General features: G+C 52.7%; 1 protein-coding gene across 4 annotated transcripts; it reads left to right on the top strand.

Moving 5' to 3' along the window:
* GPR4 (G protein-coupled receptor 4) lies at window positions 1-25,762 on the top strand. Of its 4 annotated transcripts, XM_053268470.1 has the most exons (4): window positions 3,011-3,331; window positions 4,151-4,294; window positions 14,256-14,378; window positions 24,263-25,762. In XM_053268470.1, exon 4 carries the CDS (start codon window positions 24,538-24,540, stop codon window positions 25,636-25,638), a length of 1,101 nt encoding a protein of 366 aa, XP_053124445.1. In that variant the 5' UTR covers window positions 3,011-3,331; window positions 4,151-4,294; window positions 14,256-14,378; window positions 24,263-24,537; the 3' UTR covers window positions 25,639-25,762. The 4 variants fall into 4 exon arrangements, with proteins under 4 accessions (XP_053124447.1, XP_053124446.1, XP_053124445.1 ...); XM_053268472.1 differs by lacking the exons at window positions 3,011-3,331; window positions 4,151-4,294 and adding an exon at window positions 1-67; XM_053268471.1 differs by lacking the exons at window positions 3,011-3,331; window positions 4,151-4,294 and adding an exon at window positions 2,744-2,846.

Here is a 25,762-nt window from a genome sequence, read left to right on the forward strand (position 1 = left end):
GCCTGGAAGAAGGCCTGACTGGGAGCCACATCCCCTCGCAGGGAGCCCCGTCTCCAGCTCCAGCCAGGTAAGCCATGGCTGCTCACCAGCTTGAAAGAGAAAGGCACTCAGCACATGCTCAAAGCCTGGCTTATTTCCCATTCTTTCCAACGCGATTTTGGGTTTTGTTGCATTTATATCCCACCCCCTTCTCCCTCCACACAACTGTGGGTCAGTGGCATAGGCAGGGTTCCCAGGCAGTCTCTCGTCCATCTACTGATCAGACTTCCCAAAGAGAAGGCTGCCTGTCCTTCTCAGGTGGGCTCTCGGCTTCCAAACACGACCAGAACTCACAACAATACACAAACAGGCCCCACTGTGGAAGTGGGGCGAGGCTCTGGGTCCTTGTTTCGATGTATTAGGCATCTTATTTATGTATTGGCTACATTTTTATGCCGCCTCTCCGCCTTGGCAAAGGCATCCAGAGCGGTTTACAATATTAAAAGAAGCAAGTTCATCAAAGGCCGTCTCAGGCGGTTGGTCTTTCCAGGAGCGGAGGGCAAGAGCTCCCTGGCCTGGCTGGGTGCCCCCTTTTTTGCCTTCCTCTCAGGGCAGGCGGGTCTTTCCATCTTCCTTCCACTGCCTTGCAGGGGCTCCGGGTGAACAATGATCGCATCTCTAAAGCCCACAAACACAAGCCAGGGCTCTGTGCCACTGTGCTATTAAAAGATGAAGGCTCAGAAGCCACAGCACCCAAACAGGATTAGAACTCCACTTATCTGCCCCTTCTCCTCCCTGCTAGCTTAGCCCCAAGAACAAAATGGCACAGCCCAAGAGGGCTGTCCTTGCTCCCAGGGCTCTGTCCCTCCCTCAAGCACGCTCTCCTGAGTGTGGCCTGCTGCACGGGAAAGTGGCCATCCAAACCCCATATCTCAGTGGCGGCAGCAGCAGCTCCCCCTGACAAGCCGGGCAATGAGATGGGAAGCAGTCCGTGCCCTCTTGAGGCGACCCCCCACCAAGGAATGCCATGTGACCGAAGGACTGGCAGCAATGCCACTCTCACGGGCAGTTGGTCGTTGGGCACATTTCTTTTTGACCTCTGTGTGTGTGTCCGTGTCCGTCCCACCTTTCCACTCACTGGACATCCAAGGAACAATGATCCTAGTCTTGGCACTGAGATGAGAGGAAGACCATGGGATCTGACGGGGAATCCACAGAGGGGGCAGTGTGCGTCACAGAGAAAGGAAGGGGATGGGGGAACCCTGGACACATAGATTCTTGGAACTGGGGTGGTTGCACAAGCCAGACGCTGTTGTGGACAGCGAGAGCTCCTCGGGAGTCTGCCTCACAAACTGCTGCCTCCACGAAAGGGGTCGGGAGGGGCCAGGATGCGCCCAGATGACTCAGCCCAAGAATGGTGGGAAAAGGATCGCAGCAGCAGCAGCAGGAAGGAAAAGGGGAGAAAGGAAGTCTGAGCAAGGCAGGAATTGGGGGAGGATGCTGGAAAATGATGATGCGGCTGCCTCCTTTTGGAAAGTGGGCGCGGTAGAGAAAGGGTCAGTTGGTGCCCACTTCTGGCAAGCAGGGCAACCCTGTCCCTTTGCTGACTTGGCCCTGCTCCCCAGACGGGGGGGGGCAGCTCAGCCTGGCGGGAAGTGGCTCTCAAAGGGAGCCCTCCTCTTCCTGCTCACTGCTGGATGGGGTGACTGGGCAGCCGGGATTTGCTGCCGTGAATCAGGGCCAGTTTCACATGGCACTTGGGTCCACTCCGCCATCTGCATGCCGTACCATTGGCTCCGTAGAGCTCATCCTGATGAGCCAGGGGTGCGTCAAAGGAGGCCATTTGGGGGTTGTTCCTCTCCCTCCTGCCCACTAGCGAGCTGCGTTGCTTGCAGGCTGGCCATTCATCAGGTAGAGTGGCATGAACAGCTCTACCTGATGAATGGCCAGCCGGCAGGCAGTGCAGGTCTCATTAATGCTGGGGCAAGGATGCCCCACCACCACCTGGCTTGCGTTGACTCTGCAATGGCCTGTCTTCCACCGCCTCAAAAGCTAGGAGAGTGTTTGCTCATTTGGTTAAAGAGCGATGAGAAAACACAGTCGTATTGTTGCCCTATAAAATGTTACCAGCAGCTCAAAATATACCTCAGCAGCTGCAGTGTGTTGCAATGGCAGCCTGTACAGTGCGCAGTGTGCGTGTCACTGTCCCTGTGTGAACATCTGGATGGTGCATGTCTGCTCTGCACCCAGTTCCCCATCCAGAAACTTACCTTCTAGAGACCTTGGCAACAAGGGAGGTGAACCCTGAGGAATGTAGACTCTGTCTAGCATCACACACATGTAGGCAGGCAGGCAGGCAGACCCTCCCACCCCCCGCCCCCCGCCAAAAGAGATAAAACAGGGAAGGGAGGTGACACTCCAGGGCCTCCAGAACAGAGCCAGTCTGGGGAACGACCAGGGACAATGACTGCCCGTGTATCTTGGGCACGCAAGTCGGGCGACAGGCATTCAGACCCGCTGCCTGCATGTATGTAGCGCCTTGTTTCCCCGAAGAAGCACAATCGCTCCCGACAGAACCATCCCTCATTGCTGCAGGAGTTCCATGTATAGTCATTCAGGAGCCCGAGGAAAGGCCCGGCCGGCGACCATCTCCTTGGCCTCTGGCCCAGAAGCCCCCCCCCCGGCCCGCCCGCCACCCCCAGCAGCGCCTGCCTGAATCACCCAAGCGTGCTACTGCTGCTGGCGGCATGCAGGCTGCAGGGGACGGGAGTGTGCGCGCGCTCTTGGACAGCCCGGCCGCCCCCTTTCTCCCTGGCAGGGCACTTGGGTCCTCCTTCACAGGGGCACGGCAGGCGAGAATTCAACAGGTACAGTTGCGGTGTCTCTTTGCTGGGAAGAAGTGTGAGTGCTGCTCTTGCAGTGGCCCCCCCCCGCCCCCCGCCGAGAGTTCCGGCGCGGAGGGGGTTAAGGCAGTTGGCCCGCCCGCCCGCCCCGGGAGGAGGGAGGCTGGATGGCTGTGGGGAAGGAAGGAAGGAAGGAGCCGCGGGGGGGCAAGTCCTCGGGGCGCTCAGTCGAGGCTGAGCCGGGCGGGGGACGGACCTGCCGCTGCTCACGCCGCCGCCACCGCCTCCCTCCCTCCCCCCTCGACCAGGACGCCACCTGCTGCTGCTGCTGCTGCCTGCCTGCGCGGCAGACCCCGATGGGCTCCGGGCACGGGCAGCAGGATGCGCTCGCGACGGCGGCGTGAGCAGCTGCGCCCGGCCTCCTGCGGCTCCTCCGGGCCGGCGGCGGCGGCGGCGGGAAGCTCTCTCACCTCGGCAGCCACGACGACCCCGGGCAACCAGCCCCATCGGTGAGCCTGGGCGGGGGGCGGGCGTCGGGAGGAGGGGCTGGCCAATTGGGGGGGGCGGGCAGGAGGGAGGGAGGGGGCGTGCGGGACCCCGCGACTTGCGGAGACTGACTGCGCCTGCTGACGCCTTCCTCGCTTGGCTAGAGTTGGGCACGCCAGGGAGTGAAGGAAGAGGACCTCTGGCCATGTGCAGAATGCCTTCTTCTCCTCCTTCCCCGGATGGGGGCTCCCCCCAGACTTTCAGGGTTGCACGCCCTTTTCGGGCTTCAGCCCTGTGGCGCCCGTAGATACGGATTCTGCCTGCCTGGTCCTGCCGTCTCTCCCTCCCTTGGAGACTGAGAGGCAGGCACGGGCCGAGGGAGAGGACGCCATGGCCGAGAGCGGGGCTGGAACTGGGGCTCTTAGCCAGGGCGAAGGAGCGCCCACTTTCCCTTCTCCTGACCCTCCACAGACTGGGGGAACCAGACTTGCACTGAATCGTTAATTACTTTTTGAATTGCCCACATCACTTTCTTCTCATCTGTGCCTGGTCAAGTCCAATAATTGGATCATACAGTCAGGGATTAATCTGGAAGGAGGACGATTCCAGCCGCGCTCACGCCTGCCTCGAAGGGGCACCTCCTCCCTGGGAGCCTCCGCTCCCTCCGCGCACCCCCCAGACAGCGCCTTCGGGGCAAGGAAAAGTGTCCTTACGTTCACATCCCACCCTTCCTTCAAGGAGCTCAGGGTGGTGTACATGATTTCCCGCACCTCACTTTATCCTCACAACAACCCTGTGAGGTAGGATTGTGCACAACCTCAACGGTGCTCTGTTGTTTCAAGGATAAGCCCTGGCACTGAAAGCAGGTTCTGGAGCGAAGACCTGGCGCAGATTAAGCAGACTGTCTTTCAAAAGAACCAGTATGGCTTCCGGGAGGGCAGGTCCTGCCCCGCTAACCTTGTGGAGTTCTTTGAGAGAGTCAACAGGTGTGTGGATAAAGGTGGTCCGGTTGACACAGTATACTTGGACTTCTGAAAAGCTTTTGACAGAGTTCCCCACCAACGGCTTTTGACTAAACTTAGCAGTCATGGGATAAGGGGACAGGTTCATGTGTGGATTGGTAACCAGTTGAAGGACAGGAAACATAGGGCAGGAATAAATGGGCAGTTTTCACAATGGAGGGAAGTAAGAAGTGGGGTCCCCAAGGGTTCTGTACTGGGACTGGTACTCTTTAATTTGTTCCTAAATGATCAAGAAGTTGGGGTAAGCAGCCAAGTGGCCAAATTTGCAGATGACACCACACTATTTAGGGTAGTGAAATTCACAACAGATTGTGAGGAGCTCCAAGAGGATTTCTCTGAACTGGGTGAGTGGGTGACAAAATGGTAAATGCAGTTCAATGTAAGCAAGTGTAAAATGATGCATATTGGGGCAAAAAAACCCAACTTCACGTATATGCTGATGGGATCTGAGCTGTTAGAGACTGACCAGGAGAGGGATCTTGGGGTCTCATTGACTCAGTGTGCAGCAGCTGTGAAAAAATTCCATGCTAGGGATCATTAGGAAGGGGATCGAAAATAAAAATGTCAATATTATAATGCCCTCATATAAATCTATGGTGTGGCCACATTTGGAGTTCTGGTCACTGTATCTTGTAGAACTAGAAAAGGTGCAGAAGAGGGCAACCAAGATGATCAGGGGCCTGGAGCACCTTTCTTATAGTCTTGTGGCTGTGGCTACTAGTCTTGTGGCTGTGGGCCACCTCCAGCCTCAGAGGCAAGATACCAGTTGCAGAAGAGCAACAACAAGAGAGAGGGCATGCCCTCACCTCTTGCCTGTGGGCTTCCCGTGAAACTGGATGCTGGACTAGAGAGGCCTTGGGCCTGATCCAGCAAGGCTGTTCTTATGTTCTACAGATCCCCACTGCCACTGAGAAAGGACCTGGAATAGGAAACAAAAAAAAAATTGCAGGTAGCCACGTTGGTTCATTCTCCGCCCGTTCCTTGAGGAGAGTGACCTGAAAACAATGGTACACCAGCTGGTATCCTCCAGGTTGGACAACTGCAATATGCTCTCTGTAGGGCATTAATTTTGATGAGTTTTAATCTGGTTTAAATGTTCTTTTGATTTTGTTTTATAATGTGTTTTTTATTTTAATGTAAACTACCCTGAGTAAGAACTGAATAAATTAAAATAGAATAGAATAGAATTAGAAAAACGATCCAAAATTCACAGACGGGCAATACCATGACTCTTCTGAAATGTCACAAAGAAGTGAGCGAGCTTTTGAGTTCACCAGGATGATTTTTCTGGCTGGATGTTGAGGGAGAAAAGGCGGGGGGGGGCGGGGGGCGGGGAAGAAAGAAAGAAGAGGGGAGGCGGAGCGAAAAGATGTTTCTGTGCCTAATGGGAAAAGCCCAACTCTGCACTTTGTAAGATGGAGCAGAGGAGCCATCCTGCAGACGGAATGAGGTTAGGCCCTGTTCGGGGCAAAAGAACTATCAGGTTGCAGCAAAGACCTACTCCGAGAGAGAGAAGCAGAGGCTGCTTTCTCCTCCCTCCCGCCCCCCTGCTTTTGAAAACACAAACGCCAGCAGTTATTAGGGATCTCTCCCATCAGAAAAGGCATCTCAGAAATAGCCCTGGCCTCAGTCCACTCCCACAATCCACACACCTCTTTGCCCTCTGAACCTCTGGAGTCAGGAGGAAACCCTGGCTCCTGCCCTGGCCCGGAGGCTGGGGCGACTGTGCTTGTGTGCCGCCTCAAATAACTTCCTGGTGGATTGGGGGGCATCCAAAATCCACCTTGCCTCTCGGCCTGGCCCTCACTGATCAGCAGGAGGAGGCTTTGCACTGCCCCTCCACTCCTGCTGCTTGGGAAAGTATGCAAGGAGCAGGCAGGCAGCAGCCGGTGCTTCAGGACAAAGAGTTCAGGCACATTACAAGCAATTTCCCCAATCGCTGCTGCCTTCAGTGAGCACAGCATCTCCCCACCTCTGCCTCTCTTGGGTGCAGCGGAGCTGGGGGCAGAGGGAGGAGCATTCCTCCTCCACGATAGGGTTCCTCAAACCCTAACAGAACGTACACCCTAAAGTGTGTGTGTAAGCGGGGCTGGAGTTGGGGGGGGGGCTTGCTGCAGCCCTCCTTGAGGGGCCAGACTTCAACACACAAAGCTGTCCCACTGTCAGCCTTCCAGACACATGTTTATTTTTACGGGCCCTCAGGGCAGCTAACAAATCACAATGCTAAAAGCAAGCAACACAATTTAAAACAATAATGCAGCAATCAGTGCAAACGCAATTTCAAAGCCAAGGAGCCCGTGGAGGTGTGGCAGCAGCAGCAGCAACTTGCAGTAAATTTACCAGCCTGGTTAAAACGGCCCCCTTCTTCCCCAAATGCTTGCTGGAATAGGAACACTTTCCTTCATCTCCAGAAAGGGAGGCTTCTTGAAGGAGGAGGGAAAGAGTCCCGCTGCCAGGAAGGCCATGAGAAGCCCCTCCATCCTGCAACTAACTTGGAGACTGATCAGGCAGAATCCTGGGGCCCCTCGGGGCTTGACAGGTCAAGAGCAGCATTTTGAAGTGAGATGATCAGGGAGTCGAGGCCCTTGTTTTAATACAGGTGCCTGACACCTGTTGTCAGATGTGAACAGCCACATTGTGCAGGACCTGAAGTTTCCAGACACAGTCTTCAAAGGCAGCCCCATGCAGAGCGTGTTATGGTAGTCCAGCTTGGAGGTTATCAGAGCATATGCTCCAGTGGCAAGGTCATGGTCTTTTTTGTGTTTTTCAAACACGTTTTACTAACATTCTTAAAAACACACAGCCACAAAACAAGCAAACAAAACATTCAAAGCGTGAGTAAACTTTCCCATTAGAGCAGCGTATAGTAGTGCTGAGTAGCACTACACTAGACTAAATGTTTTTATAAAAATATTGACCAAACAGGAAACTTGTCATGCATCGCATATTCCCCTCCAAATCTGATTTGCCCCCTGCGATTTAACATAAGCTTTCTTAAGCAGAGTCCATATAAGTTCCCCTCCTTTAAGCAGCCGTCCTTTCTTAGAGGGCTCAGGGGTATCTCTCCAGTGGCTTCCTTACACCAGTCCAGCTGAGGTTAAGCGATAGAATACAACCTCTTGATAATATGCTGGAGAGATATGCTGTTTGACGCTGTTGCTCAACCACCCTCCTTAATGGCCAAGTCATTATCGCCAAGTTGCAGAGGGAGCTGATGGAAACTGATAAAAAGGCCGTCTCACAGCCACCACCAGGGAACCCAGGAGCAACATCGGGTTCCCCAAACTATCTTCCAAGGAGAGTGCAGCAGTCCCATCCAGAACAGAGAACCACCAGCTCCTAAGCCAATCAGCCCTCCCGCCATTCACATCTCCATCTGAATGGAGACACTCGTTTTCATGGGCTTCCCCACATTGCTGCTCTCAGGTTCCCGTTCAGACTTCCCCTGGTCTCTCCTGGATCGGTGGAAAGGGAGAAATGGAGCTAGCTGGATGTTGACAGTGTATTGGGGGCACCTTGTCCCAAACCTCTGGACAGCCTCATGTGGGTGTTAAGCAGCATTAGAGGCCATGCGGGCCCTCGCAGGACCCCACAGCACTTGTCCTGTGGGGCAGAGCGGCAGCCCTAGCAACTGCACCTCGGTCCCAGAATGACAGCCTTCCTTGGGTAGAAACGTAGCCAGAGGCAACAGCCAGACGAGGCCCTGCATGCTGGCAAAGCCTTAAAGCCCTCATCTGTGGATCGAGCGGCTTTGATAAAGTGGTTGATGCGGATGGAGCAGGAAGATCGGGGCAGAGGGGAGACGTCGGGGTGCAGAAGGGACCCCTCCGTGGGCTGCCTGGAATCCATGCCTCCGTGGTCCAGAGAAGGAACCAGGTGGAGCAAGAACAGAACTGGAGGTGATGAGATGGGGTCCATGCAAGACTGGGACATGGGGGAGGAAGCCGTACTGGACACCCCAGGCGAGGCAGGGTCCCGGGCCAACAAGAATTGGGCTGGATGCAGGCAATGGAGTAGACCGGGGTTCCCATCCTGTGGTCCTCCAGATGGTGCTGAACTACAATGCCCATCATCCCCAGCCACAAGGTTGGGAACCCCTGGAGTAGATGAAGCAATTGAACATCAGAACATCAGGACAGCCCTGCTGGATCGGGCCCAAGGAAGCCCATCTAGTCCAGCATCCTGTTTCACACAGTGGCCCACCACTGTGTGAAGCAATTGGCACAGCCTTGTTTGCGTGGAGCAGTTTTCCCGGTAAGAACGCCTGCCTTTGGGAGCGGGGAAAGAGGAAGCCAGACAGAGAGTTTTTGCCTATGCAAAGAGCCAGCTGCCCACTCCAGAGCACTGTTATCTAGGGGCTGTTATCTAGACACATGGCTGGCTCTTGAAGGGCATGAGCCTTGCTGGAAAGAACACTTCCAAGAACAAGAGGGCTACCCCCAAATCAGGAGACACGCCCCCCCCTTGTAGACTAGAGGGTGGGGGCTGTTGCTCAGGAACAGGGCACACGAGCCTTGGCCACAAGCCCCTGGGAGAGTCTTCTGGCTGGAGACCTGCTGCCCGCCAGAGTACATAGGCAGCTAGGAAGCTGCCATAGACTGAGTCAGACCCTTGGTCCATCTAGCTCAGTATTGCCTATACAGACTGGCAGCAGCTTCTCCAAGGATGCAGGCAGGAATCTCTCTCCCAGCCCTATCTCGTTGGAGATGCTGCCAGGGAGGGAACTGGGAACCTTCTGCTCTTCCCAGAGTGGCCCCATTATCCCCTGAGGGGAATCTCTGACGGTGCTCACACTTCTAGTCTCCCATTCAACTGCAACCAGGGTGGACCCTGCCTAGCTAAGGGGACAAGCCATGCTTGCTACCACCAGACCAGCTCTCCTCTGGACCGTGCTGGGCTAGATGGACCAATGGACTGACTCCATTGCAGGCCTTCTTCAATGCTCAAGTACTGCCCACCCTGGCATTTGCCGGGAGGGCTGAAGGTCAGGATTTCATAAAGGAAACGCCAGCCAGGTTGCGATATTTCGGAGAGGGGTGGAAGTAGGAGAGCCTTCTAAAAAGAGAGCGGTTTTCCAGCTCCCACTCGAGGGTGGGCCAGTCAGAAAACAAATTCCGCATTCTGTTTTTAAGAGGCCAAGAGAGATGCTGATATTGCTTCCTGCCATCATACAATGAAGTGGGCTCCTCTGACCCACAGATGCTTCTGCTACAAGTTAGTCTTTGGATAGGGCAGCTTGGTGGGTTCATGTTGTTGGTATCTAATCTAGGGCCACCCAAGGCACGAAAGGGCTCTTTGCAAGGCACAGGGTGAGAGGGCCATGCAACACAAGAGGCTTGCAACACATGTTAATACGTGGTTGTGCGCCTTTCGAAAGGCCTGGCCTTCCGCCTGGATAGGGGCAGAGGGGAAATGGTGGTGCCTGATCAAGAATCCAGTCCTGCCTCAGTTTCCCTTCTGGCTGCAACCTCAAAAATGCTTTGGCTAGCCGTTTGCTGGCAGAATGTCAGAATCTCTACAATGAATCAGTTGGTTGACAGATGTTAAATTAACTGGGAGTTTTTAAACTGACTGATTAAATCAAAACAACCCTGCATGTAATTCAGACCTCAACATAGCTGCTTAAAAAAACACACAACAACTAAGGAGGCATGAGACAGCTTACAATTTTACACCACCACTGGCTAAAAGAAAAGGCCGTTTTAAAAACTGCCTTCCTCCACTGGTGTAACAGCAGCAAGCACAACCCCAAAGAGCCAACAGAAAAACCAGGTCTGCCCACTCCCTTACAGCCTCATCAATTAAAATCGACTCCCCAGCTGATCAATCAGATGGGTTGATTAATATGCCAAGTGAACCCATTAGAACCAACCCACCAATTAAAGCTTGCAGGCCTTCTGCAATGCTCAAGTCCTGCCTACCCGGTTCTCCAGGGCCCTGGCATTTGCCGGGAGGGCTGAAGGTCAGGATTTCATAAAGGAAACGCCAGCCAGGGTTGCAATATTCCGGAGAGGGGTGGAGGTGGGAGAGCCTTCTAAAAGGAGAGTGGTTTTCCAACTCCCACTCGAGGGTGGGCCAGTCAGAAAACAAATTCCGCATTCTGTTTTTAAGAGGCCAAGAGAGATGCTGATATTGCTTCCTGCCGTCATACAATGAAGTGGGCTCCTCTGACCCACAGATGCTTCTGCTACAAGTTAGTCTTTAAGCCAGCCTCATCCTTAGGCTGTGAAAGGCGAATGCCCTCCCCCCCCCGCCACCTCTGGGTCCTGTCTCCTTGGCCCAGAAAGCCCTTCCTGCTCGTTCCAGAGCTGTGCCTGTTCACTGTGGCTACTTGGTGATGAGGGAGTGCCTGCCACTCTGCACAGGCGCAGAGGCACCCATTCATGCAGGGTAGCTGGACAAGAAACAGCCAGCCAGGATTAAAGTCAGGCCATGTCCGTTTTTCCCTAGCTCTCCGAAGGAGGTGCAGCTACCTCTGGCTCCTGGCAGTTCTGGCTCCTCCTCTCTTTCCTATTCTGCCCTGCCCCAGCATTAACAAGAGCTGTGCTGCCTGCAGGCTGGCCATTCATCAGGTAGAGCTGTGTGGGCTCAGCCAGACTAATGGCCAGTCTGCAGGCAGTGGGGCTCTTGCTCGTGCCGGGGTGGGAGAGAGGAGCCAGAGGCCACTGTGTCTCATCTGGCACCCGGCTGCCTCCTTAGGATGAGCCGTTACTGCAAAGGAGGCAAGAGAGGAAGCGTTTCCCTGCCTCGCCCCCCCCCCGCCCCAGTGTGGCTTGGACACTCCTCAGGCCCAGGCTTGCACCAAACCCTAGACACGGTTATTTACTCAGACCTTAGATTAGCTGGGCAGGCATTTGCCAGACGCACCCAAACACACCCGGCAGAAGAAAAACCCTGACACAAGGGGCTGGGCACTGCCGCTTCCAGCAAAGGCCCAGGCGGAGATACTTGCCTTGGGAGGGGGGCCGAGACACCGGAGGAACCGAGGCGTTCAAATGCATTTGCCTGTTTCCAGACCCTCGCCGCCATGCCTGCCTGCTGGAGACAGTGCAGGCCCAGCAAGCAGGCGAGAACTGCCTATGCAAAGACTTGTGGTCACCCTTACTTAGAAGCGTGTCAGTATCTCTCAGCTGCTCACAACTCCTGCCTCTCTCAGAAATTTAAAGTGTGCTGTCGAGTCAGTTTCGACTCCTGGCTCCCCCAGAGCCCTGTGGTTGTCTTTGGTAGAATACAGCAGGGGTTGACCCTTGCCTCCTCCCACGCAGGATGAGAGGATGCCTTTCAGCAGCTTCCTGTAGCGCGGCTGCCCGATAGAGGTGTACCAGTGGGGATTCGAACCGGCAACCTATTGCTTGATAGTCAAGCCATTAGGTGGCCTCTTGGAAATTAAGTCTTGCTAATTCATCACCGAAAACTTTGCTTTAATGATCTACCAATTAAACCAATTTTGACTTTGCAATTGCAAGTCCTTCTGATCCCTGCTCCTCATTTTGGAACGGCCATCGTTTTCTTGTTCCTTGGCAGGGCCTTTAAGAGCCAAATGGTGGGAAGAAATTCAGCAGGGAAGCTTCAGCAAGTTTTGCCTGTTGAATTTCTGCTTGATGCAAGGGGGGGGGGAGCTTGCCTACCGAGAGTGAGTGACGGCTGCTTAGATGTGCCTGCCTTTGAGCAAGCGGGGGTCTGGAAAGGAGGCGGGGTTGTGCAGCCCCCCCTCCAAATCTGACGCCACGAATCCCTCAGAGCAACACCTCTGCTGGCCTCCCCTCCCCTGGCTCCCTCTGCTGGGAGAGGCAGCAGCCGTTCCAGCCAGAACTCCCCACCAGCCATGGGGCCCAGATCTCTCCCCCACCCCCACGTCTTGCTGAGAGTACAGCCGCAGTTGTGGGCTGCTGTAACCCAATCTGGCCCTCCTGGGCTTCCAGCTGGTTTCCAGGGCTCACGTTTGAGGCCCAGCCGGAGAGAGCCTCGGCTCTCTGGGATATAAATAGGCTGGTGGCGGGATAATTCAGTTGGGCTCTGAGCACAGGCTGTTACTACTGGGAGGCAGGAGGGGGGCAAAGCACCTGCTGCCCGGACAGGAGCAAGCGGAGAAGAGAACCCATCTGGGTCTCCGTCTGCAGCACAGGACAGCGCTGTGCTGGGTGACCTTCCCCCTACCCTGTGGGTTTCACGTCTGCAGCCTGGACCCCAGCGCAGGGCCAGAAGACACGCTTGGCATGCGGAATTTCTTTCTTTCCTTTAAAATATTTATAATCCCCCACTCACCCAGTGCATTACTGCTCGGGGCGGCTCACAACAATAAAATAGATACAATATACAACAAAAGCAATAAAATTAACCAAATTAAGTGAACAAGTTTAAAAAGTCAGGTTAGAAACCACCATCGGTATTAATGTCAAGGCCTCCTCCAGTTCCGTCCCCAGCATCTTCTGTTCCAATGAGCCCAGGTAGCCGATGCTGGGAAGGAACCTGCTTTGCCCGAGATCCTGGAGAGCCCGACTCCGCCTGAGGCTCTTGGACATACGCTTGTTCAGAGACAGATGAAGAGGCCGCTGGGCTGAGTTTCCACAGACCACCCGCTTGGGGTCTTTCCTCCTTCCGTATCCCGTTGGCTTCTTCTCTTTCCTCCTCTCACTTCTGCTCTGTGTTCTTGGCCCAGCAGAACTGCCGAAGCAGCTACGCCTCACCTTGTCATGCCCCAAGACAAGCCCCCTGAGACTCCAGTGCTTTGGACAGATACCTGGGTAGAGGTTAAGCTGGTCCCGTTTGGATCTCAGCCTTCCCTTCCTCCGAGGAGCAAAAGGGTGCCATAGAGGGGAAAGGGGGGAGGAGGAGGAGGAGGAGGAGGAGGCCAAGCCGATATTATCCTCCCTCCCATTAATCTTGTGAGAGCAGCTAAGACTGAGCGAGGGAGAGGTGATGACTTGTCCACCTCTGAAGAGCATGACTGTCCTGGGACTTGATCCCAGGCAGGCAGTGTCAGAATAAGCGAGAACAGCGAAGCACTCAGCTGCTGGTGGTGTGCAAACAGAATAAAAGGCAGTGAAGGGCGGGAAGACAAGAAGGGAGGAGGAGAGTCTAGAGTGCCCTTTAAGCGATCTCTCTTTGAATAGTTCCGCAGCCACCGCCGGCCCCTGCAGCTGCTTCTCCCTCCTTTGCTCACATTCAGCACAAGAGAGGGGCTGGGAGGGTTACAGCCAGGCAGGAAGGAGCCACAGCCTTTCCCCTGGGTGCTGCTGTGCCTCCAAACCCAGATGTGTCGGGGACTAATTGCAGTTACCCGGTGATGTGGGAAAGACATTCTGCACAAGCTCAGAAGCACTCTCGTCCACACATTCTTTACCCTCCGCTAAGGCTGAACCCTGGCTTTCCAGCCCACTTGTAGCAGTGAAGTTGCACGCTGCCCATGGAAGACATGGCGCGAAGTCTCTGCATTTAGGAGAAGGGTGGTGGTGGCGAGACCGAAGGGGGTCTCTGGGATGAAATGGGAGGTTGGGGGGTTTTATGTACCAGAGCCACATGGAGCTTAAACGGCAGAAACTGCTCTGTGACTTTCTTCCGAGAGCCTCATTCTGCGGAGTTTTCAAAAAGGCTTTCCCTCCGCCGCCGCCCCCCTGCCAGCCCCACAATGGCCCGGGCCCCTTCTTCAAGCATGGCTAGCTGGCCTATTGCTCTGGGGCTGGGGCAGATGGCGACGTGGTTTCCAGGCAGGAAGAGAGAGCCCGTGTGCAGTGGCTGGCTGGCGGGCTGTCTGTGTGCAAGCAGGTGGGAAGCGGAGTCCATCTTGGCTTAATCTCATTTGGGCCGGTAATGGGGGAGAGAAGAAGCCAATGTCCTTGTGGGGAGGGAGGCGGCAAGGAGCACAGCCCCAGCTCCCGCCCCCATCTCTCTCTCTCTCTCTCTCTCTCTCTCTCTCCATCCCCAGGAGCCGTAGCACAGCAGTAGCAGCCTTTCTGCAGAGGCCTGGTGGCACCCCTTGTCTTCAGGCTTCCAGCGCGTCCTGTGTTCACTCCGTCTACCAATGAACTTCTTGGCACACATCCTCCTGGTGAGCTCATGTTGGTGAAGTTAATTAATTCCTAGTTAAGACATTGCTCTAGTTATGTGGCGAACCTGCCTCAATAAACAAGGAAGGAAGAATGGCAGCAAAATTATCCAACCCAAAGATTGCTCCATGCAGACTGAAAGGAACAGTTGAGCTTATGGCCAGGGGGGACAGAAGTTGCGCTGGGCTGAATTTCTTTTTGGCACAGTGAGCAAATGTGTGAATGTTGTGGTGTGTTGCAGAAGAAACAGATCTGGCCACTCGTGGTGTGCAGCGTCTCTGAAACCTTTGCACAAATGGGTTACCATGCAAGAACAAGCACCTTGCAGAGACTTCAGGGTAATCACTGGCTGATTGTCCCTCACCCCGGACTCTGCCCTCAGTCTCTGGCTTTTCCCAAAGGTGTGGGAGTTCAGCAGGCATTCAGCAACCAGCCAGTGGAAGCACCTCTTCAGGGCCACTTTCTGCTTCCACTTGGTCTGTAGTCAAGACACTGTGTATTCTGTGACGGCACCAGGCAAGCACAGAATTTTGCATTTGGATGCAAAATTTAACAGCTTACAATCAAAACATTCAACTTTTTAAAAAAACTGCAAAGTTTCTAGCCCTTAAGGTTTCAAAGATAGCTTGAAAATATGTGGGCTGTACAGGGACAAACCTCCAAAACCGTAGAGGAGGCTGAACAGGGTTCTCCTGCGTTGAGGCTTCATACCCTGCATTACTGGGAAAGCATAAAACCATGCAGAATAAATAGATATCAGCACATGTACTGAAGGGCATAAAGACAGTAAATAAATTTACATCAGGTTACAAAACCCACCTTTTTTGCATGTATAATTTTTGCTATTACCTCACCCCCCCACACACAGAGTTCTACAGCACCCTGTGCACCAATGGGCTATTGGGCAGCGTCTGAACATACATCTCTGTGTGTGTGTAACACATTCCTCTTTCCCTATGACCTGTGCCACCCACAGAGAGTCCTGTGCCTCCTTGGCCTGCCATCACAGTGTGAGGGGAGGTTCAGTGCAGTTTCGCTGCAGTTGGGGGCTGGGGAAGCAAATGCCCCCTGGGGCAGCACCCTTGAGTCATGAAAGGGCGCTTGCTGTAAGTATGACACACACACACACACACCCCCGAAGGTCCTACATCCTGACCTCACGGCAGGGGCTGGGCCCCTCGAGCGAGACTTTGCTTGAGCCAGGTGTCTTTGGCCCACATGTCCTTGTGCCGCTGGTTGCACAGTAACGACGCCCTTCCTTTTGCCCACGCCTCCCTCCCACACAGCCCACCCTACCTCCAGCAGTACCAGGTGGGCAATGATTAAACACTCTCTGCACAGGCCGGCTAGGATGGTCGAGGTCTCTGCCTTCTGCTTCATTCCCCCCCCCCCTCCGCCGCCCCGGCTCTTCCACATCACAGGCTCAGAATGGGGAGCGGATCAGAACAGGGTGAGGGTTGTGGAGCCCTGAGCTCTCTGGCCTGGTTGTGCAGAGGGATCCGTAAGGCGGCAGCGACTTTTCAGCTGGCCCCTGCTCCGGTGCCCTTATCAGCAGCTTAATCTGCAGACTTTAGCTGCTGGTGATGTTTATCTCCGGGCGGTGGAAATGACACAGGCTCAGAATACTGGTAACAGCAATAGCAACATGCTGATGTCTGCAGCTCAGACGCGTCCTAAAGGCACATGAGGCCATTTTCTCTGTTGCCAGCTGGCAACCTCCGTCAGCACCCCTGTCCCAAGTTGTCACCCCTGCCTCCCTCCGTCTGGTGAAGCCAGACCACAAGCTGAGAGTAGGAGAGCGCAGAAGCACCCCCTGCGAGGCTCTCCAAAGGGGCGCTGCGTCTGCCCCAGGACCAGCAGCAGCTCATCCTGATGAGCAGGGGGGCGGCCAACGAGGCGCAGCTGCCTCTGGTTCCCAGCAGCTCCCCTGGCTCCTCTCTCTCCCATCCCATCTGCCTGCAGGCTGGCCGTTCGTCAGGTGGAGCAGCCTCCTGGCTGGTTGCCGCTACTGCCTCGGAGGACCATGTGACCGTAAGCCCTTTGGGGACAGAGAGCCAGCTTATTGATGTATTATTTATTTTTCTGTGTAAACCACTTTGGGAACGCCGTTGAAAAGCAGTATAGACGTATTTGCAGTCGGGCCACGTCCGGGGCGGGGGGTGTATGAAGATGCCAGGCTGCGTAAAAGAGCACCGGAGGCAATGCAGAAGCTCATACCAGCAGCCACTTTGAATTTTATGATAGCAAAAGTTTCCACTGCTCCTCATATCTGATGAATGATGATGCTGTATAATAATCTCTGTGTGGCTGGGAAGGGAAGGGGAAGTTGGAGACAGGGCTCCAGCTGCAGGGGAGGCTCATCCTAACCAGCCGGTGGGGACGGGGAGCGATTGGCAGCTGCTTCTGGTTCCCAGAAGCTCCGCTTGCGCCCTTCTGTCCCACCCTAGCATTAATGAGAGCTGCTCTGCCTGCAGGCTGGCCATTCGTCAGGTAGAGCTGTGCAGCCCACACAGCTCCACCTGATGAATGGCCAACCTGCAGGCAACGTTAACCCTGAGGCAGGGATGAGAGAGCGAGAGAGAAGCAACCAGAGCGGACGGGAACCAGAGGCAGCTGAGTCCTGCTTGGCGCCCTCCTGGCTTCTCAGGATGAGCAGCTGACTGTCCAGCCGCCATTTTGCTTTTTGAAACATTCCTCTTGGGTGAGTCAGTGAAGCGTGCAGTAGCTTATCCAAGCCTGATGAATAAGTTGCCTAGACCACTATTATTTCTTTAAAAACGTGTCCCAGTGTTCTAAGGCTAACAGAGGAGAACGGTCTGATCTCTGAACCCTCTCCTCCCTTAACTGAGGACAAATCCAATGTTTAATTCAGAAATTAAGAGGTGGAAGAGCTTCGGCCCAGTCGCCAGTCATTCTTTCAGAGCTGGAAGTCCTCCCTCTGTGGTTGCTCAGAGGTTCAGAAAGGGCACTCCCTACCACAGGGGTGGACAAACTTGGCCCTGCAGCTGTAGTTGAACTACAGTTCTCATCATTCCCAGCCATAATAAAGTTGTGACTGGGGATGATGGGAGTTGTAGTTCAACAACAGCTGGAGGGCTCAGTTTGCCCACCTCTGCTCTGCAAGCTCACCAGCACCCTTTCTTGCTTGTTATGACATCCCCAGGCTTTGAAGAGGGGCTGTGGGGTTCCAGTTTGATCTCTGGATGAATCCTAGGAGTTGCACATTCAAGGCTTGCTGCTATTCCTGCACTACATACACCATTCCCATCTGTTCAGAAGAGCCTGAGAGCAGCCCTAAGCGAAGGTTTTCAGACAAAACGGCCCCATCAAGTCCCTCATTCTGCTCCACCCAGTGGCCAACAGCATGCCTCCGGAGGCCCAACTGTTCAAACCTTCCATGTTCAAATTATTCCCCCTTAATTAACGCAGAGTAAACTATCACCATCGCCTGCACCCTGGTTACACACTCACAATGGCAAAACACATCCCAAAGCTCACATCACCCACAAGCACACCTTGGAAGGCTGGGACAAGCTCATCATTTATCACTTTGGTTTGGGGTATTAAAACGTAATTCCAGGATGTTAAAGGGTAACCAACATGGATGGTCCCCTTTGCAAACCATCCTGGTTTGCATTTTAATGGGAGACCACATGTGAGCACTGTAAGTTCTTCCCCTTAGGGGATGGGGCCGCTCTGGGAGGAGCACCTGCCTGCTTGCATGCAGAAGGTCCCAAGTTCCCTCCCTGGCAGCATCTCCAGATAGGGCTGGGAGAGACTCCTACCTGTAACCTTCGAGAAGCTGCTGCCAGTCTGTGTAGACAATACTGAGCTAGGCTACCTGATCTACCCTACTTGAGTGTCTTCCTCCTCCCCAGTGCTTCAACCAGTCGAGTCCCATCTTTTTCCAAGTGCAGGAATGGATGGCAGGAACACTGAATTCCAAAGTCTGTGCCCCTGATCTCAACACCCCTTCCTTTTCCAGAGGGAAAACGGGAGTAGTCCTGCCTCTGACCCGACACCACCATGACTAACCACTGCACCCCACTGCCTTCCCACAGATGGAAGCTAAACAGTATCTCTGCTGTAGATTCCAGACCCCGGGTGAACTGCTTCACCCTGCACTTACTCCTTCCTCCCGCCCACCCAGTTCTTGCTGCAATTACATCTCGTTTCTTGCTGCAACTCTCAGCAGCCATCATGATACATGATTCCCTCCTCACTTCTCAACCACACATCTAGAATAATGAGGGCAATCAGTGCTTACAGCTTGATCTCTGAAGCTCCTCTCTTCCTGAAGGAATTGCAGGATTTTGGCAGCTTCTCTGTCAAAGATCTCCAGACCCCCTAAAACAGCTACATCTGTATGGGTGTCATGGCTAGACGGTGAGTGGTGAATCAGGTTAAAACCAGTTTACATTGGCAGTGTAGACTCAGCTTATTCCTGATCTTAAAAGTCTGGGAAATTCTACCCAGAACAGTTTCAGAAGCAAAGAGGCTCATAGGTTTCATTGTCAGTGTGTATGTAAAGTTATGAGAGTTTGTCATTATTTTTAATACTATGCATCAAATATATCTTTCAAAATTCTCACTGGGTATCCTGTCATCCTCTAGGTCTCAAGCTTGGGGACTGGCAAGGCTTTTAATGGTTTGGGGTGTTATTTTTTTTTTAACCCTAAAATAAAATACAGTCCTTGGGTAACACCTGGTCTGGATTTTTCAGACCCACTGACTCCTCTCCCACAATGCCTTTAAAGTGCATTAGAGTTAATTAAACTGCACCCGTATTAGCTGGCTGGTGCAATCGTTCTTTTTCTGCTCACAGCAAGATGGGGCTATTCGTTCATTATTGGTCAGACACACTCCAGTTGAAAGAGAGGCGATGGTGGAGGGGAAAACCGAGAAGTCAGGGGTCCTCACAATTGGGAGCAGGACTAGCTCAGTGGTAGAGGTCTCTGCTCTGCATGCAGAAGGCCCCAGGCCCGCTCCCTGGCAGCATCTCCAGGAAGGGCTGGGAAAGACTCCTGCCTGAAACCTTGGAAGAGCCGCTGCCAGTCTGGGTAGACAATGCTGAGCCAGACGGACCAACAGACTCTGGCTTGGCACAGGGCAACTTCCTACGTTCCTAACTTGGGTCCCCAGATGGTGTTGGACTACAACTCCCATCATTTTATTTATTTATTTATTTATTGGATTTCTATACCACCTGACATCGAAATCTCTAGGTGGTATACAGAATTAAAACATAATATAAAACATAGAACATTTAAAATTCATAAAAATATTTTTTAAAGGCATAACAGATAAAAGCACATTAAAGTTTAAAAATTAGATTTCACTTAAAAGCCTGGGAAAACAGGTCAGCCCTAGCCATGGGAATTGTAGTCCAACACTCAGGTCCCAGGTTCAAGAACCCCTGAGATAACGGGGGGTTATATCTACCTGATGCTTCTAGCCTTGGGTCGTGGCTGCTGCTTTCAGCATCCCACTTGGGACTGGCAGCAGGACCCCCTGCTCTCCATGCGCCAGCCGGTGTCTGCTTTGTTCTTTGCCCTTTAGAGCCGGGCAGGAAAGTTCCAGGGAATCGTGTTAGGGGGAGGGGGGGTCCCTGTGACCTTCAGCTCCAGCCAGAGGGATTAAGAGCCTAGAAAGGTCAGCATTAATTTTTCAGGAGCTTTTTGCACAGAAATTCAACATGCAGCACTTTGAGGAGAGAATTAATTTAAAAATTAAGACTTGCAGAGTTCAACTGAAGGTACGTTCCTGAGGTGGTGAGGCTCAAGCTGGGCTGGGGGACAAGCCCTCTTGCTCAGAAGCCCAGATCTGGCCGTCTGGATGCAGTTTCTCAGTGCCATGGCATTCTGCAACTGTCCCAAGGTTTGTTGGGCAAATGAAAGCCACTGTTCACACAACAGTAACTTACTGCAGTGCATGCATCCCCTTATGGGATCGACCGTCTACAGTTTGTTGCCCACATGGGAGTTATTCGCACTTGGCTTCATGCTTTGGGGTAAATGTTGAGCAAAGTCACTTCGAACTACACTCGCGGCATTGAGGGAAGCAGCCCCGCCCCTCTGCTTTCGGGTTTTGTTTTGAAACAAGTTCACATGGCACGCTACGTGTTTTCCTTCTAGCCAATGGGGTGGGGGAAGAGAGAGAACTTCCTAAAGACCGATATCTCCACTTCTAAAGAGAGCATCCCTCTTTTCGTACTAATGAGTCTAGGTGAGTGCCTCTCCCTATCTGCTCCGGCATTTTCAGAAAAAGTAGCTTAAAACCAGCATTTTAAAAACCTGGAAATATGTCGAGATACGCTAGAATTCGCATCACAAAGCCTGGTTTGTGTGTGGAGTGGGTCCAAGAATCTTGAAGGGACTTTGGGGTAAGTTTGTCTGGTGTGTGAACGACACACACACTCTCCTCTGAAGGAGATTCGGGGTAGAAGCCCTGTGTGTAAAGCCTCATAGTGATAAATGTGGGGAACTGACCGTGCATATTTGTATCCTAGAGTAAGAAGAGGGCTAATAGCTTTCATAAGGGTCAACTAAATGTCACAAAACAGTCAGCAAGCTTCTGAGAACTTCTCTTCAAGTAGAATGTTAAGCAAGCAGGGAAACAAGAGTGGGGGAGAGGAGAAGATGTTTCAGGACATAGGGTAAAAGCCCAACTCTGCACTTTGTAAAATAGCATGAATTAGGCAGACTGAATTAGGTTAGACTGTGCTAGGTACAAAAAAGATATCCGGTTGCACTAAGAGCTACTCAGAGAAAGAAAGAGCAATCGATCCTCGCCTCCCACACACACACTTTTGGGAATATAAAAGCCAGCTGTTATTTGGGTCTGTCTCAGGTCTCTGGCTCTTAGAAGAATGGTTGACGCAGGCATCTGGGATCACACTAGAGATCTGTGAACACTAGAGATCTGGGATCTTGTGTGTGTGTGTGTGTGTGTGTGTGTGTGTGTGTGTGTGTATAGGGGTGTGTGTGTGAAAGATTCTTACTTGTACCATGGTGGTGGTGGAGGTTTAATGCTTTTCATTGTGAGCTGTTTTTCCCAATTAAAATCACTTCTTCTGATGTATCCCTAAGACACACGTGGGTTTTCCACTATGGGCAAATAGCAGCTTCAGGGGCAGGGGGAAAATTCAATCAGAAAAAGAGCACGAGGAGGAAAGGTTAAACCCATTTCCTCCTGTGCTGTGCTCCTGATCCAAATCACCTGCAGTTAATTTCTTCTTCTTCTATTACTTACTTATTTACATAATAAATTAATAATAATAATAATAATAATAATAATAATAATAATAATAATAATATCAACTTTTAAAAAGGCAGTCAAGACACATTTGTTCACCCAGGCTTTTAATTAGATATTGTTTTAATTGTATTTTTAATAGTTTTAACAGTTTAAATTTTAATTGTTGAAAAGTTTTAATCTTTTTATTGGTTGTTTTTATCGTTTTGTTGTAAACTGCCCAAAGACCTGCATTTGGGGCGGTATACAAATGTATCAAACAAACAAACAAATTGGGAGATCCTGTTTCTCCCACATCATATCTAGTTTGGCCTTTAGAACAGTAGAAGTTTTGGGCTACTTAATCCAGTCCTCAGAACCAAATGATAAAACTTTTCGTGGACTACACCACTTCAGGTGAGGGTGGGGCTTTACCTAGCTAAATGCTCCCCATGGAAAAGGATGAAGCTGAAACACCCCCCCCCCCACGTTAGTTTTCTGTGTACAGGAAGTTTTTCACACGGGGCTTTTACGCATCTCCTCCGGAATGGATGGAGGGTACGTTCACATATCTGCCAGATTTGCCCCAAAGTTATTAGGGAGCAGTTCACACACAATTTGGGTTTTTCCACTGTGCATTAAAGAGTGTAGCCCGATTTATATCTGGGGTAAAAAAAATCCACTATTTGCATCGGTTTTTTGGAACAACTTCAAGTTCACGGTAAAGCCTGCTGTGTGTAAAAGTCCCAGAAATGACCCCCCACACCTCCAGCATAGGGAAGCATCATCATTATTATTATTATTATTATTATTATGCAACAGCTCCCATAGTTTGCCACTTGGAGTGATACAGTCCAGGAAAGGTTCACTGTTTAATTCTTCTGATCCGTGTGTGTGTGTGTGAGAGAGAGAGAGAGAGAGAGAGAGATGGGGAGGAGAGAGATGGAGGGGAGAATGTCCACATGGAATGCTGAGCGGGGCAGGAGAAGGTAGGGAGAGAAAGATCAGGGGATAGTTGGACAGAATTTTTTGAAATCCCTTCCTTGTGCTTTGATTACCCTGTAATCCACAGCATCTGGGAGCTGTGGATGCATTAACCTCGTTAAATCTGAGAACAGGGAGAAGACGACATGACTCAAACACTGTGGAAATGGCTGCGCCCAACAGCCAGATGCATTTTGTGGCCGGCGGCATCCTCAGGTCACCCTGAAGGCCAAAGCCACACCCGACTGGTGGGACTTGCTACCCGCTTGTTCCTGGCTGCTCACTCTCTCAGCGACGCCTCCCACTCCTGTCTCCTCAGTGCATCCCATCCACTTTCAAGCTGGCAGTGTTTTATTGACAAGACGGGGGCAGCCCCCCCACCCCAATGGCTTCTGCTTCCCAGAAACACCGGGCAAAGTGACGAGGCTTGGGGATGGTTTGGCCGCTTGCCTAAGTAAACATTTTGCTTGGGTTCAATTCCTGGCAGTGGCTCAGCTCTGAGCTGATGGTCCAGATGGGAAAGCGGGGCACCCTTGCTCAGCTGTCTGTCACCACACCAGCTCCACCAAGACCAGCCAGCCAGCCAGCCAGCCAGCATGCCTCTGCCCCTTCCCGTGGCATTGCATTCCTCTTGCCACCTGCCACAACGGCTGGCACTCCAAACCTGACTGACAGGCATCCTCACAGATAGGATGATGTGCAACTCAACACTAAAAATGAATAACTGGCAACTGCAATCGGTGGCCAGGGCCAGTGGGTGAGGCAGCCGCAGCCAAGCAGCTGAGCTGAGGCCCCTCCCCAACCTGATGCCCTGGCTTCTGCAATCTCACCAAAAAGTATTGCCCACACACTTACAAGCACACTTTGCTACCATGAAGACGAAAAAGGCGCTTTTAAAAAGAAGAATGCCAAATGCCTTGGGACGCTGAATTCTGCTTTTTCTGCACAAAAGAGAGCTCCTGTTGACTTCAGTTAGGTATGTGCAGGAGAACTTCCTAGTGAATTGTGTCCTATCTTCATCGGGAGCGGTAGAAGATTTTGGGTTTGTATGTTGGGTTTTGCACCTCAGGCGCCAAACTATCTTAAGTCAGTCCTTTTACCAAGTGATCCCACAGGAAACTTAAAAGGATGCAACTTTCAGAGTGTCCCCACTCAAGATTTAGCCATCTTCAATGCCCCAGAGGAAGAAAAGAGACACTGTAACAGGAGGGGGGGGGCTATTTCAAAGGTGGCATTATTCATTATTTAGGTTATTATTTAGCCTGCTCTTCAGTTACAGCAGATTCCCAAGCAGGGTGGAATAAAATGACAAGCAGACAGACAAAATAAAATCAAGAGCCAGCATGAAAATAGTCGATCAAATGCTAGTTGTAAAAAGGTTGCCAAATAAAAGTCTTCACAGTTCATTGAAAAGGGGACAAGCTCCTGGTTCTGTCACGCAGTGCTGGGAAGCCGGTTCTAACATTTTGGGCCACCGCCAAAAGGGCTCAGTCAGCAGTGGCCACCAGTCCAACAGGCAGCAAAATGACTGGAAGGTTCTTATCCCCAGATCTTAATGGTGGGGGGAGCACATGTGGGTGCTGCTTCAAGTCTCCTGGGCCCAGGCCATTAAATGGATCCTCTCTTGCCCTCTCATAACCTCAGCATCCATCTCATTCTCTATCCACAGGTCCAACAGGACAGGAAGCACCAGTGAGGCACAATCCCAATACCGACCGAGCTGACTGGAGAGGTCAGAGCCAAGGTGGGAGACGTCGCTTAGACTTGGCCTATGGGGACCCTTCCGCAAGTTAGCTCTAGAAACTTCCCTGTGATGGCCTGGGAGGTCCTGTGGACGTACCACTTCTGGCCCCACAGATTCCTGTTCTAAGCGGGGACTGGCAACTCCTCTGGCTTCCGCCACTGCTCTTGTGCCCCAGCAAGTCCTTCGGTCCCACCCTGAGGATGTGCAACACGACCATGGTGAGCTGCCACGTGGACTCCAAGATTGACCACCTCTTCCCCCCAACACTGTACATCATCGTCATCACCATGGGCTTCCCCACTAACTGCATGGCGCTCTGGGCCGCCTACCTGCAGGTCAGGCAGAAGAATGAGCTAGGTGTCTACCTGATGAACCTTTCCATCGCCGACCTGCTCTACATCGCCACCCTGCCCCTCTGGATCGACTACTTCCTTCACTATGACAACTGGATCCACGGCCAGGAATCCTGCAAGGTCTTTGGGTTCATCTTCTACACCAACATCTACATCAGCATCGCCTTCCTGTGCTGCATCTCCGTGGACCGTTACCTGGCTGTGGCGCATCCTCTGAGGTTTGCCAAGTTCAGGCGGGTCAAGACGGCTGTGGCTGTCAGTGTGGTAGTGTGGGCCATTGAAATTGGGGCCAACTCGGCCCCCCTCTTCCACAACGAACTCTTCCACGACCGCTACAATCACACCTTCTGCTTTGAAAAGTATCCCATGGAAGAGTGGGTGGCCTGGATGAACCTCTACCGCGTCTTCATTGGCTTCCTCTTTCCATGGACACTGATGCTCTTCTCCTACCAGGGGATCTTAAGGGCTGTGCGTGGGAACATCTCCACCGAAAAGCAAGAGAAGGCCAAGATCAAGCGCCTCTCGCTCAGCCTCATCGTCATCCTCCTCGTCTGCTTTGCCCCCTACCATGTCATCCTCCTCTCCCGCAGCGCCGTCTACCTGAGCAAGCCCTGTGACTGCAGCTTCGAGGAGAAGGTCTTTGTGGCCTACCACATCTCGCTGGCCTTCACCAGCTTGAATTGCGTGGCTGACCCCATCCTCTACTGCTTTGCCAACGAGGGGGCCCGGAGCGACGTGACCAAGGCCCTCTCCACCCTGCTGCGTTTCCTGGCAAGCTCCAAGCCCCAGGAGATGGCCAATGCCTCCCTCACCCTCGACACGCCCCTCTCCTGCAAGAAGAGCAGCTTCTGCCGGCAGCCCCTGACGCTCCCACTGCCCCCCTTGCAGGCTGGGGTGGGGATAAGGGACGAGGAGCTCCAGATGAAGATCCTGACTTTCAACCAATGAACCCTCCCCACAAGGAAGCATGTGGGGCCGCATGACGGTGACCATGTGGCCCCACTGGCAGCCGGCTAGGACAGAGGGCCTAGGAATAGAGTATTTGGTAATAATAAAATTATTATTGTTGCTG

Source organism: Hemicordylus capensis, chromosome 7, assembly GCF_027244095.1.
Source record: "Hemicordylus capensis ecotype Gifberg chromosome 7, rHemCap1.1.pri, whole genome shotgun sequence".
NCBI classification, from domain to species: Eukaryota; Metazoa; Chordata; class Lepidosauria; order Squamata; family Cordylidae; genus Hemicordylus; species Hemicordylus capensis.

Coding starts and splice junctions, on each gene's coding strand:
- GPR4 (XM_053268472.1), top strand. CDS start 24,538: ATGTGCAACACGACCATGGTGAGCTGCCACGTGGACTCCAAGATTGAC.